A 14,158-nucleotide genomic window follows, 5' to 3' on the forward strand; every position below is an offset into this window, starting at 1 on the left:
AAACAATCGCCATGTGTTAAATTTTGCACTTAGAAATCCTTTTATTAAGTTGCATTAACCTTTAACCTGTGCCTAATGTACCATGATAGTTTAAGCCACGTTAACTATGGGCTTTTTTTTGGGTGGTGGTGGGGGGGGGGGGAGCGGTTTAGAGAGCTTGTCAGGATCAGAGAGTGGGCATTCCTGTGCTAACCAGTTAGTGCAACTACATTACCATGCACTAACCGGTTAGTACACAAAAAAACCACACAGAAGCTCTTATCGCTTCCAAAACAGATGGCGGCAAGTGCTCACATGGTAATTTTTTTAAAATGATCTCCTTCAATAAAAAATTAACCATAATGAGGACAAAATTCAAATTTAGTTAAGCCATAATAGTCAGACTTAAAGATGGAGAAAAGACCTCAGTGTCATCAGGAATACAGACAACAGACAAAGCATTCTCTCGCCGGCTATCGCCTCTTTATATGTCTAGCAAAAACTCAACAGGCCTGCAACTCTCTGGTGGGAAGGATAGAAACATAGAAGATGATGGCAGAAAAGGGCCATAGCCCATCAAATCTGCCCACTCCAATGACCTACCCCCCCCCCCTTGATTTTAAGACCCTAGAGATCCCACATGTGTATCCCATTTCCTCTTAAAATCCGGCACGTTGCTGGCCTCAATCACCTGACGCACAAAATCATTCCAATGATCAACCACCCGTTCGGTGAAGAAATACTTCCTGGTGTTGCCATGAAATTTCTCACCCCTGATTTTCAGCAGATGCCCTCTTGTGGCCGAGGGACCTTTAAGAAAGAAAATATCATCCTCCACCTCAATATGGCCCGTGATATATTTAAACGTCTCTATCATCTCTCCTCTCTCTCTACGTTCCTCGAGTGAATATAGCTGCAATTTATTCAGCCTTTCCTCATAAGCAGGGCCGAATTTTCCTATATGCTAACTAGGCTTCAGCCTAGGACCTCAAGATCAAGAGGGGCCTACATTCAAATTGTTAGCAAAATTAAAATTACACTATTCTAAAAACAGTGAACACTAAAACACTGAACCAAAAAATAAGAAGAAATTCTATGCTTCGGGATCGGAACCGGCTCCGGCCGCAACGGGGCACCGACTCAGCTTCTCCCTTTCTTTTTCTCGCCCTGGGAGGAGGATCGGGGAGGGAAAGACGTCAGTCCAGAAACAGCTGGGAAAAGCCCAGCCCCGCGGGGAGAGAGGCAAAACGTTGATCTGTCAGGACAGGGCGGCCCAGACTGTCATCGGTGGTGGGGTGGGGTGGGGGTTTAAGTGGAAGGGTGATGGGAGGCAGGCAGGCTGGCATCGTTGGGGGGGTGGGGGGTTTTAATGGAAGGCAGGCAGGCAGGATGGCATGGGGGGGTGTTCAATGGAAGGGGGATGGGAGGCAGGCAGGCATCAGAAGGGGAGTGAGGTGAGGAAGGACGCACTGGGGGCACTATGGACATAGGAAGGGGCAATGTTGTGTGTTATGTTTGATTAGTTATTGTTACAAGTACTATATATGGTGCTGAGAATAAATGTCCAAATGAGTGTTCGACTTTTTTTAAATTTATTATCCGTGTCAAATTTTTTATAAAGGTTAGTACCAATAACAACATGTTTCATTTAACATACTGATATATATCATAGTAATGATGTATTTTATTATCTCTCATGTAATTTACAAACTTAAAAATGGGAGGTGAAAGGGCCTCATAAGTGGAACAGCCTAGGGCCTCTTTTCATCTAAATCCAGCCCTGCTCATACGGGAGATCTTTGAGTCCTGAGAACATCCTGGTGGCCATTCGTTGAACCGACTCAACTCTCAGCACATCTTTTTGGTAATGTGGCCTCCAGAATTGTATACAATATTCCAGATGAGGCCTCACCATGGATCTGTACAACGGCATTATAACTTCGGGCTTCCGGCTGATAAAACTTCTATAGATAGAACCCATCATTTGTCTTGCCTTCGATGAAGCCTTCTCCACTTGATTGGCAGTCTTCATGTCTTCGCTAATGATCACCCCCAAATTACATTCTGCCTTAGTCCTAGCTAAGGTCTCACCATTTAGTGTGTAAGTTCTGCACAGATTCCTGCTGCCAAGGTGCATGACCTTACACTTTTTAGCATTGAAGCTTAGCTGCCAAGTCGAGGACCAATGTTCCAATAGAAGTAGGTCCTGCGTCATACTGTCTGGCAAAGTGCTCTTATTTACTATGTTGCATAGTTTGGCATCATCAGTGAATAATGCGATTTTACCCTGAAGCCCCTGAGTCAGATCTCCTACAAATATGTTGAAAAGGATCGGGCCCAAGACCGAGCCCTGCGGCACTCCACTGTCACCTCCGACATCTTTGAAGGGGCACCGTTCACCACCACTCTCTGAAGTCTACCGTTTAGCCAGTCATTGACCCATGCAGTTAATGTTTCTCCAAGTACCATTGATTTAATCTTGCTCAATAGTCTGCGGTGTGGGACGCTATCAAAAGCTTTACTGAAGTCCAAGTACACGATGTCTAGGGACTCCCCCACATCCAGCTTCCTTGTTACCCAGTCAAAGAAGCTTTAAGTGTGGAATGAGCCTCCATGCTATTGGAATCAGACACTTTGTTGTCCCTGCTGGCTCCCAGCAATCTACCTTGTCCAGCAGAGCAGAGGTCTCCGGCTATGGAGCTATGTGAGGCGGAAGTTGTCAAACAAGAGCACTGAGTGGAAGGAGCCAGACCTGATGAATCAACTGAGGAGCAAGTCAGCAAGGATCAGCCAAGTGTGTCAGCAGCTCCCAAGGTGAGCTTTTGGTCAGACCTGGAATGGCTAGATACTTCAGTTGTGAAATCTTCACAAGAACTATCTATTTTGGTGGGCAAAGTGGACATTTTATCCCAGAACCTTCAGGTGGTGAAGAGGGATTGTATGGAGCAAGTTAATCAGGTACAATTAGAACTTAAAGATCTGAAAAATAAAATGGCCACAAAGGAGAGAGATAAAATCTTTATTTACCATAAGATTGAGCAAATAGAGAACTATAACAGAAGACTTAATCTATGGGTATTGAATTTTCCTAAGACTTTGGGTATGTCACCTCTCAATTTCTTCAATAAATATTTAGTTGAAAATTTAAAGTTGCTACAAGAAGCTAAACCCCCTTTCAATAAAATGTATTATTTACCTAATGTATCAAAAATGGGAGAGGCGACAAAAGAAGTTCACTCCCAATTTGGTTTACAAAATGAGAAAAATTAACTTTCTGCTATTCTGGAAGACTCAGGGCTCCTTTTACGAAGCCACGTTAGCGGCTTTATCACACGTGACTTTTTATTACGCGCTAACCCCCGCGCTAGCCAAAAAACTATCGCCTGCTCAAGAGGAGGAGGTAGCGGCTAGCGCGGCCATCAGTTTAGCGCATGCTATTACGTGCATTAAACCGCTAACGTGGCTTTGTAAAAGGAGCCCTCAATCTCTGAAATTCAAGGAAGAGCTACTATACTGGTTTCCTTTGTTTTTGAGTAAGATTCAAATGCCATCAAACATTTGTTCTTTAGGAATATGCAGACTTTGTTTTGTCGGCAAAGAATCTGAATTTAACCAGATGTAATGACATCTACCCAAGATAAAAGAAAGTACTTTATAGAAATGAGGGATGAAGTAAAGAAGTTGGGGGGGCCTCCTTTTTACTTATTTTTCTGTGAAAATGTCAAATACATTACCTTGGGATAATATGTTATTTTTTTTTGGGGGGGGGTTTTGCCCCTGATCAATTGAGGGCCTTTGTGGAGCAGAAGTTCTCTAAAGGAAAAAAGTCATCTAGCAATTAGCTGGTATTATTTGATGTTGGGGGTATGTCACATTGGGCCTTTACCTTAAATTAGGTCCTTTATCTTTGTTTTCCACTCTCCCTCTTTATTACATATTGTAGTCTAATGAACTATAATATTTTTCTGGCATAATGTTTTCATTAGAAAAAAAAATAAAAGACCCCTTAACGTGCAGGAAGTGCAAAACTTACCACACATTAGCAAACAGGCCCTTGTGTTTCTAAACTATAAATACACCCCATCTTACAGATTTGGTTATAGCTTTTATTTGCCAGTAGCTATTACCCTGCACAATGCCTCCCTTAATAAACCATGGAACTGCTACCTTTAATTGAATAGTCACAGCTGGTTTCTAGCATAATACTGGCAAGAAATGACTTTGAAATTAGTGTGTAAACTATTTAGTATTCTATCATTTGTTTTCTAAAATTTATTCTCCACCTTTTTTTGTAGAAATACACTCAAGAGACATATAACAAAGTGTAACTAGACATAGGCACACAAAAAAAGTGATGTATCTGAAATCAGAAAAAGCTCTTCATCAGTTTCCCTCACCAGATGAAGCAAAGTTCCTCCTGAGGAAATGAGAGTATTGGGATCAGCACCATCCTTTAGCAATCGTAATACTGAAAAATAAAGGGAAAAAAAAGATAAATGTACATCCAGTGTCATACAATTCTAGTTGTCCTAATAAAACAACCATGACTATTTCCCCTTGATGTTTGAGTTTTACTTTTTTTTTCATTAATTAAATCCTTACTCTAATCTCCAAGGAAAACAGCATTTTAAGTCAACTGCATCTCACATAATTCAGTGTCTATGTAGGATTTTTGATACTGATGGTTATTAGAGATGAAAATTGAGAAATGAGATGTCTTATTGTATATAGTGTTTGGTACTTCCACTGTATTTGTGATTTCTGACTGATGTTTATCCCAAAATTTCAATAAAAATTTTTGAACTGAGAGTAGAAAAGAAAGCATTAGAGAATCATAGCTATTATAACAGTTTATTTAGATGTCTGTAAACTGTGGTTTTCTTTCAGCTCATATTCGCATTCTTAAGTGCTATGAATATCTGACATGAATATGAATAAGATGTCATTGTCACTGAAATTCTAACTGCAAACTGCCCTTGACCCCCTTATATTCCCCCTTCTTTCTGCACTCTCCTGTACTTAAGTTGCTGTATAGTCTTTGAACTGTCCAAAATGTTTTCCATTGTGAATGTTGGCTTGTAACTCGTTCTGAGCTACTGGGAGGATGGGATAGAAATCTAGATAAATAAATATAGGGGTCCTTTTTCTAAGGCGCGCTAAATGCTAACGCATCCATTATAGTATGTGGACATGTTAGCTTTTAGTGCATGCTATTATAGAGCATGCACTAAAATGGCTAGTGTGCCTTAGTAAAAGGACCCCATAATGATTAAGGGTTCATATCAGTAAGTAACTAATCAAATCCTAGTATGCATACAGGTATATTTGAAAGCCACAACCCCCCCCCCCCCCCAAGAAAAAAAAAAAGAAAAACTATCCCTACCTAGTGATTTTTACATCATTTATATTTACTGACTTGTTCGCTGACTGTAATAGTCTAAAACTACTATATGGAAACTCTATATTATATTTTATGAAGAAATTGTATCTTACCTACATAACATGATTCACTTGCATACCGCAAATACCATTAAGTTCTATGTGGTTCACTACTTTTCTTTCCTTTAGTCTCAAAGGATCAGAGCAGATTTGTGAGTTATTCCCATCTGCTAGCTCAGTGTTAAGAACATAACATAAGAACAGAAGTAATGCTTCTGCTGGGTCAGACCTAAGGTCCATCGTGCCCAGCAGTCCGCTCACGCGGCGGCCCAACAGGTCCAGGACCTGTGTAGTAATCCTCTAACTATACCCCTCTATCCCTTTTTCCAGTAGGAAATTGTCCAATCCTTTCTTGAACCCCCAGTACCATGCTTTGCCCTATTACGCCCTCTGGAAGCGCATTCCAGGTGTCCACCACACGCTGGGTAAAGAAAAACTTCCTAGCATTCGTTTTGAATCTATCCCCTTTCAACTTTTCCGAATGCCCTCTTGTTCTTTTATGTTCTGAAAGTTTGAAAAATCTGTCCCTCTCTACTCTCTCTATGCCCTTCATGATCTTCTACCACCGGTCCATGGACCAGTGCCGGTCCACAGAAATTTCCTGCCGGTCCACAGGGCCAGCACGTGCATCAGGCCCAAAACAGTGTTCTTCAACCGCCGGTCCACGGTGTGATCGATGCGGCGTTATCTTCGAGCCGGCTCCCTCTTCCTAACTGATTCAGTGCACAAAGCCACAGGCAGTGGCTCCTACGGGCATCCTGCGCCTGAACCAGAAGCCTTCTCTCTGACGTTGCTACGTCAGAGGGAAGGCTTTCAGTTGAGGCACGGGACGTGCAAGGTGCAATTAGTAGTATTATGGGGGCGGCATCTGGGGTGGAGATTGGGTAGAGATGGGCGGGGTCTGGCCCACAACTTAGCCCAGTGTTCTTTAACTGCTGATCCACGGACCGATGCTGGTCCACAGAATAATTATTTTATTTTTGCCGGTCCATAGGTGTAAAAAGGTTGAAAAACACTGTGCTAGCTGGTAGACACAGAAAGCACAACTGAGCTGTGCCTTATAGTGTACTATATAGAACCAGTCTCAGTCTTAGCATCTTGATAGCCAAACAGTAGAATTCCCTTGAAGAAAGACTTGCCTCTTCAATAATTCAACAATTGAATCTAACAAACTAAACTGAATCAACTTGTGCCCATGAACTAAAGAAACCAGAGAACTATGTATACTTACAGATAATTAGTGTGAACTAAATCCATTACCATATCTTGGTAAAAGGATCCGTAAATTTGCAGATCCTTTGGGACTAAAGGAAAGACAATTGGCAGGTAATATCTAATTTCTCCTTCCTTGCCATCACCAAAGGATCAGACTAGACTTGTGGGATATAGAAAACCAGTCCTCAAGTAGGGAGAAAAAATGACACCCTCCACTGACAGAACTGAAGCTTCTGTCCTTGTGCTGACTAAATCTTACTATGTACCTACAGCTTTACTGTACAGTCTATACCATGGATTTTCTCAGGTTTTGTACTGAAAGTAAGGACTCCTCTGAGTTATATTAGCAATTGTAAGAGTCTCCTATTCAGTTAACTCTTACTTCAGTGTTATCAGCCAGACTCTGTAGTTCTTGAGCAACTTTCTTTAAGACAGCTGATTTGCAAAAAGTGAATTCATGTCGGAGCCCTGAACAGCTTGATAACTAAGATAAGTGTTTGGCTATTAAATAATAATGGTTAAGATTTTTTAATAGACCGATGAGGAGGCTTGCTATAGTGCACTTGAACTAAAATGAAATAATAAGTTTGAGTATAGCCACCGAGGTCTTATTTATGAGTTTTCATGAAACGTTTTTAGGAAATCTCTGTAGAAATAAATGTTTGTTGAACTGAGAAGATAGAAGAGGGAGTCTGCTAAAAGTGAAGCATAATTGATTTGGACTTTTAGAATTGTTTCACTCACTTTTCTAAAAGTAGTTGTTCGAAAAGAGTATTAATCACAGACAGGTGCCACTTACAGAATCACGGCCTACATTTCTGGCACCTAGGATCCTTGCAGAATTGTGGCCAGCGGCGCTTAGTGACACACTTCCAAGCTTCAGTGTCATAAAGCCACGGACCCAGGCGCCGGTCCCGGTCCCGGAGGCCACCTAGCGGTTCCTAATTTTTTTAGATTGGTTTTTAATGGTGCAACCAATTATCGTGCCACTTAAAACCAATTAAAAACTTAAATTAGGTGCTAGTAGGCATGATCTAGGCCCTTGCCGGTGCCTAACTTTTGGCAACTTTTTTCAGAATCTGGTCCTTAGTATCTCTTATTGATGACACAGTAAGTGGTCCTGCATTAACTGTTCATTAGCACACAATAAGTACAGCATGTTAACTGCTGAAACCTTTCTACATCCATTCTCTACCCATGCCCCGTCTACCTATGCCCCTTAGGAAAAATTGCTATTAATTCTCAGTTTACCTATACTTTACATTAACAGCATAACATACTTAAGTAAAAGGGCCACAATGTAAGAGTTTCAATAGTCCTGGTATATGACTAATATTTATAACATGAATAACAGTTGGAATAGGGATGGGTATATCACATTTTAAAATCATCTATATTTATAAATAGCCACATTTACACATATAGATAGGCTGCACATGTAAATAGCAATTTCAGAAAGCTACTGTCTACAGGGGGGGCCTGTGGCACAGTGGTTAAAGCTACAACCTCAACACCCTGAGGTTGTAGGTTCAAACCCACGCTGCTCCTTGTGACCCTGGCCAAATCACTTAATCCCTCCATTGCCCCAGGTACATAAGATAGATTGTGAGCCTACCAGGACAAACAAGGAAAAATGCTTGAGTACCTGAATAAATTCATGTAAACCGTTCTGAACTCCCTGGACAGAACGGTATAGAAAACTGAACAAATAAATAAAATGTGGATAGCTCAGATACAACTATAATTAGAAGAGTGAATATCAAAAGCATGATTTGGGCAGGTCAAAAAATTATACCCATTTTATTTCACATTTTACCATAGGAAGATACCTATGAAACAATTTCCCCATCAACATTTGCACCTGGTCTGATGCAATAGCAGCATTTACAAAATTGTTTGCTTTGGTCAAGGCTTAAGAACATAAGAATAGCCTTACTGGGTCAGCCCAATGGTCCATCAAGCCCGTTCTCACGGTGGCCAATCCAGGTCACCAGAACCTGCCCAAAATCCAAGGAGTAGCAATATTCCATGCTACCGATACAAGGCAAGCAGTGACTTCTCCCATGTCTTTCTCAATAACAGACTATGGACTTTTCCTCCAGGAACTTGTCCAAACCTTCCTTAAAACCAGCTATGCTATCTGCTCTTACTACATCCTCTGGCAACGCGTTCCAGAGCTTAACTATTCTCTGAGTGAAAAAAAAAAATTCTTCCTATTGGTTTTAAAAGTATTTCCCTGTAACTTCATCGAGTGTCCCCTAGTCTTTGTAATTTTTGACGGAGTGAAAAATCAATCCACTTGTACCCGTTCTACTCCACTCAGGATTTTTAGACTTCAATCATATCTCTCCTCAGCTGTCTCTTTTCCAAGCTGAAGAGTCCTAACCGTTTTAGTCTTTCCTCATACGAGAAGAGTTCCATCTCCTTTACCACTTGGTTGCTCTTCTTTGAACTTTTTCTAGTACCACTATATCTTTCTTGAGATAAGGAGACCAGAATTGAGCACAATACTCCAGATGAGGTCGCACCATAGAGAAATACAGGGGCATTATAACATTCTTAGTCTTGTAACCATCCCTTTTTTAATAATTCCTAGCATCCTGTTTGCTTTTTTGACCACCACCGCACATTGGGCAGAAGGTTTCATCGTATTGTCTATGATGATACCCAAATCCTTTTCTTTGGTTCTAATCCACAAGCTGGACCCTAGCATCCGGTAACTGTGATGTAGCTTATTCTTCCCAATGTGCATCACTTTGCATTTGTTCACATTAAATTTCATCTGCCATTTGGACGCCCAGTCTTCCAATTTCCTAAGGTCCGCCTGCAATTTTTCACCATCCGCAAGCATTTTAACAACTTTGAACAGTTTAGTGTCATCTTCACGTGGCACTCCACTGTTTACTCTCCTCCACTGAGAAAAATGACCATTTAACTCTATCCTCTGTTTTCTATCCGATAACCAATTCCTAATCCACAACTGAACTTTGCCACCTATCCCGTGACACTTTAATTTTCTCAGGAGCCTCTCGTGAGGAACTTTATTAAAAGCTTTGGATGAGGAATTTAAATGCTGTTACAGACCTGTTTACTTAGCTGCAGCTAACGCAGGTTTTCCCATGTGTAGATATTGGCATGGACTTGCATTAACAGCTACTGCGTGTTACAACCAGTCAATGAGGTAAAAATCCTGTACTAGATGCTTAATGTGGGATGACAGAAGCAGTGGAAAGGCATGGTTGGCTGTGATATTTAGCACTTGAGGTGCTGCCAAGCACTAGGCCCAAAATTCTTTATATGGCACTGAAAAATCAGCAGTGATAAAAATTTTGTACTTAAATGTTTTTCAATAAATGGCACTCAAGGTTAGGTGCTGCTTAAAAAATAGCATTTGGCACCAGTCCATGTCTAATTTTAAGCATAAGGATATACACCAAGTAGAACCTGGTGCAAATTTTTGCACCTAAATTGCACATAAAATCTCCCTTATTCTGTAAAACTGTAATTATATTTCAGGAATGCCCTGATCTACCTATGCCCCTCCCATGGCATATCCCAGTGCCTAAAATTGTGCACACAAATTTTAATTAATGCCAATTAGTGCTGATAATTTATTATTAGTGCCCAATTAGCTGTGTTAAGGGGGAGATTCATCAAGGTAAGATAAAGGCTCACCCTTTACTGGTTCTTGATGCCCCATGGGATTCAGCAACCTGTGAACATTATTGCCTAACTTGAAAAAAATTAATAGAAAAATTCATTTAATGCTTGCCACATTAGAAATGGGCTTAGTGTGCAGAGAATGCTCTGATTTAAAATGCACTAACCCCATTTCCTAAAGCATTTTTTTAAGGGTCCCTGCATAGGTAAAAACTTATGCATGCTAAACACGACAATCTGAGACTGTTACATGAGAACAATCCTTAACTTTATCCTTAGAATTAAGTTAGGAAAAATGACCTCCTACATGTTATCCATCAACATGGTTTGGTGCCAGAGCACATTCCACCAGATATTTTTAAAGAAGAAATGCTACATTTAATTTCCTATATCAAACTAATGAAATCTAGGATCTTATCACCAAATTAATAATGAAATTTAAATTAACCTCAGGATTCATTGAAGTGCTAATTCTGTGTCTGAATTTAATTAATGCACCAATAATGGATGCATGAAACAGCTTCTCTACCAGCTATTTTTTTTTAGGTCTTATGTAAAACTACAAAAATTCAGGCTCATATTCTGTGGTCCCAAAGAAAAAAAGCAGCACTAAAGTTATTATCCTTTCCCATGTTTACTCATATCCACTATATTAAAACCCTTAGCATGCATGCGCACTTCAATCTCCGTGCGCCATGCTCCATGATTCGTGCTTCCGTGCCGTGTAGGCACAGTGCCTGCCTCAGCTGATTTTATGCCACGATCTCTGATGCAGGTTGACTTCTCACCCCTGGACCAGCAGTGGCAGCAGCCGCGGTTTCATCAAGCAGCCATGGGGCATTTGCTAGGCCGGCCCACTTCGATAATGCGAGGCAGGCCAGCCTAGCAAAAGTCCCGAGGCTGCCAGGCCTAGCGGATGCTGGACAGGGAGTAGAGAAGGAGGTACTACTGGACGGGTGGAGGTAAAAGTAAGGGAGACGGGCTACTGCTGGACAGGGGGAGCAGGGAAGGGGTGCTGCTGGACAGGGGGGAGGTAAAAGAAAGGGAGAAGGGCTACTGCTGGACAGAGGGGAGCAGAGAAGGGGTGCTGCTGGTCAGGGGGGAGGTAAAAGGGAGAAGATCTACTTCTGGACAGGGGGAGCAGGGAAGGTTGCTGCTGGACAGGTGGGGAGGTAAAAGGAAGTGAGAAGGGCTACTGCTGGATAGGGAGTAGGGAAGGGGTGCTTCTGGACAGGGGGGAGAGACAGAAAGAAAGACAGGGGGCCAGGGAGAGAGATAGACAGGCAGGAGGCATGGAGAGAGACAGAAAGAAAGAGAGACAGGGGGGGAGATAGAAAAAATTAAAAACAGACAGACATACGGGGCAGGGAGAGAGACAGAAAGAAAGAAATACAGACAGACAGAGAGCCAGGGAGAGAGACAGAAAGAAAGACAGGGGGAGAGAGACAGACAGAATGAAAAACAGACAGACATACGGGGCAGGGAGATAGACAGAAAGAAAGACCGACATACAGACAAACAGGGGGCAAGGGAGAGAGAGACAGAAAGAAAGACAGACAGAAAGAAAGAAATGCCTAAGTCTACACATCTATTCTAGCACCCGTTAATGTAATAGGCTAAAAAACTAGTATATTATATATTGTACCCACTCTGATATTGTATGAAGGGTGGTTTATCAAATTTAATGAAGCTATTAAACATACTAACTGTGCACTAACTTTTCAGTGCCTACTTTTATTCTGAAATTTACATTGAGGTCAGAATGCCCACAGGCATTTACAACTGCCTCTTTTGTGAAGCAATTTTTAATAGCAAAGAAAGGGTGAGGATTTTGGACTGTAAAATTTATGGTCATTATTTTTTTCTCTTTGTATAAACACCCCTGAAACTCTTTCTCTGAATGCGACCAAAATAAACATTGGCCCCCCCTATTTACTAACCCCCCCCTTATACAAAACCATAGCATGGTTTTTAGCGCCGGCTGCGGCAGTGACAGCTCTGACACTTATAGAATTCCTATGAATATCGGAGCTGTTATCATCATGGCTGGTGCTAAAAACCATGCTATGGTTTTGTAAAAAGGGGGGTGGGGGTAAAGTATACTATGGTGTCAACATATGCTACCATTATTAACATGCATTAACTTAGCACAGATTCAATTTTAGTCAATATGACCTATTGCTAATATTGCAAGCTAACGGCATTAGAAAACATACTGCTTTTGCACCTTTTCATAAACAGAACCCTAAGGAACACTAACATAGTAGCATAGTAAATGAAGGCAGATAAAGATAGTCTGCCTAACTGTACACACTCTAGAAATTAATCATTTAATTTAAATGGTCCTTTTTCTTAGAAATTTCTGGGCCATAAACCCAGAGCTCTGCCTGGTAGTGTGCTTAGGTTCTATCTACTGGAGTCTCTGTCAAAGCTCACTCCAGCCCATCTAAACCATCCCAGCCATTGACGCCCTCCCCAGTTTGTTCTCAACTGAATGTCTATATATGGGAATCAGTTCATGCAAGTCTGCCCAGTACTGGCCTTAGTTCCTTCAATATATACCAATATTTTCTGATTAGAGATCCTCTGTGTTCATCCCAGCTTGTTTGAACTCTGTCACCGTTTTCCTCTCTACCACATCCCTTGGGTGCACATTCCAGGCATCACCACCATCAACTACACATGCTAATAGCTGCATCAAAGGAGAGCGATTATCAAATAGAAATTTATGTGGACAAACTGAAATTTCCCCATGAAATGGATTAGTAAATTGCCCTCAATAGATCTGATTTTATAAGAGAATATCTATATGAGAAGTCCAAAAAGGCATCTGTTTGAAGCCTATTTTATAAAGGAAACAGGGGTGTCAGTTCAATTCAATTTCAATTTATTATTTCTCGTCTATCTTTCTCCAAGGTGGATTATAAAAATACATAATAATAATAATAATACAAACACACTCACAAAATAAAAACTGCTGTCAATGTTAAAACCCAACATTACTGAGACATTTCATATTATAGAAGAGATGTCCATATTATTTTTAAAAATAAGCTTCCAGATCCAGCCCTAATAACACAGAAATAACCAACTATGCATTTACATTTACTCCAAAGTTAGTGTACAGATGTGCATGCATTGTGGGAATTGGGTATCAAAAGTGACACATCACTAAGCTCCTGTTTAAGTCATAGGCATATATATATATAAGTATATGTGTATGTATATGTGTATATGTATATGTGTATATATATATATATATATATATACACACACACACAACAACTCACCTTCGTGTGCAATTCTTCATAAATACTTATTATTATTTTTAATTCTTTATTGATTTTCTAAACTTCAAAAGTGCAATACACAAATATATCATATAATCTATAATAATAATCCTCTTAAGCGTGCATGTGCACTTAAGAGGCTGTGGGTACCTGACAAGTGCTGTGTCCCTCCGTGCTCAATTCCATTTTCGAATTCGAACACGGAGACACACAGCACAGCCGGCGACTCCCCCCTCCTGCCCTCACTCACCGCCAAAACCAGCTACTTTTAAGCCTCCTCTTTCTTGCCAGCTCACCCGTGTTTAAATTCAGAGAGAAGCGCTACCGCTGGCCTCGCCGTCTTCTGTCCACTGTGGCCCGCCCTCTCTGATTACTTCCTGTTTACGCTAGGGTTGGCCGCAGTGGATAGAAGATGCCAAAGACAGCGGTAGCGCAGCGCAGCGCTTTCCTGTGAATTTAAATGCGGCAGCTGGGAAGGGGGCTGCAGGAAATGCTGCTGCTGCACAGGGAAGGCTGGGAAATGCTGCTGCTGCACAGGAAAGGCCGGGAAATGCTGCTGCACAGGGAAGTGTGTG

The 14,158-nt window shown here is 41.2% G+C and overlaps 1 protein-coding gene across 4 annotated transcripts in view; it reads right to left on the reverse strand.

The window, feature by feature from the left end:
• The window catches only part of MYO16 (myosin XVI), a 709,054-nt gene that overhangs the window by 569,064 nt on the left and 125,832 nt on the right, over positions 1-14,158 (reverse strand). For all 4 annotated transcript variants that reach the window (XM_033949922.1, XM_033949923.1, XM_033949921.1 and 1 more), the window contains exon 3: positions 4,377-4,447. In XM_033949922.1, the coding sequence (XP_033805813.1) occupies positions 4,377-4,447 (71 nt within the window). The remainder of the gene's footprint in view (positions 1-4,376; positions 4,448-14,158) is intronic.

This window comes from Geotrypetes seraphini, chromosome 6 (assembly GCF_902459505.1).
Source record: "Geotrypetes seraphini chromosome 6, aGeoSer1.1, whole genome shotgun sequence".
Classification (NCBI taxonomy): Eukaryota; Metazoa; Chordata; class Amphibia; order Gymnophiona; family Dermophiidae; genus Geotrypetes; species Geotrypetes seraphini.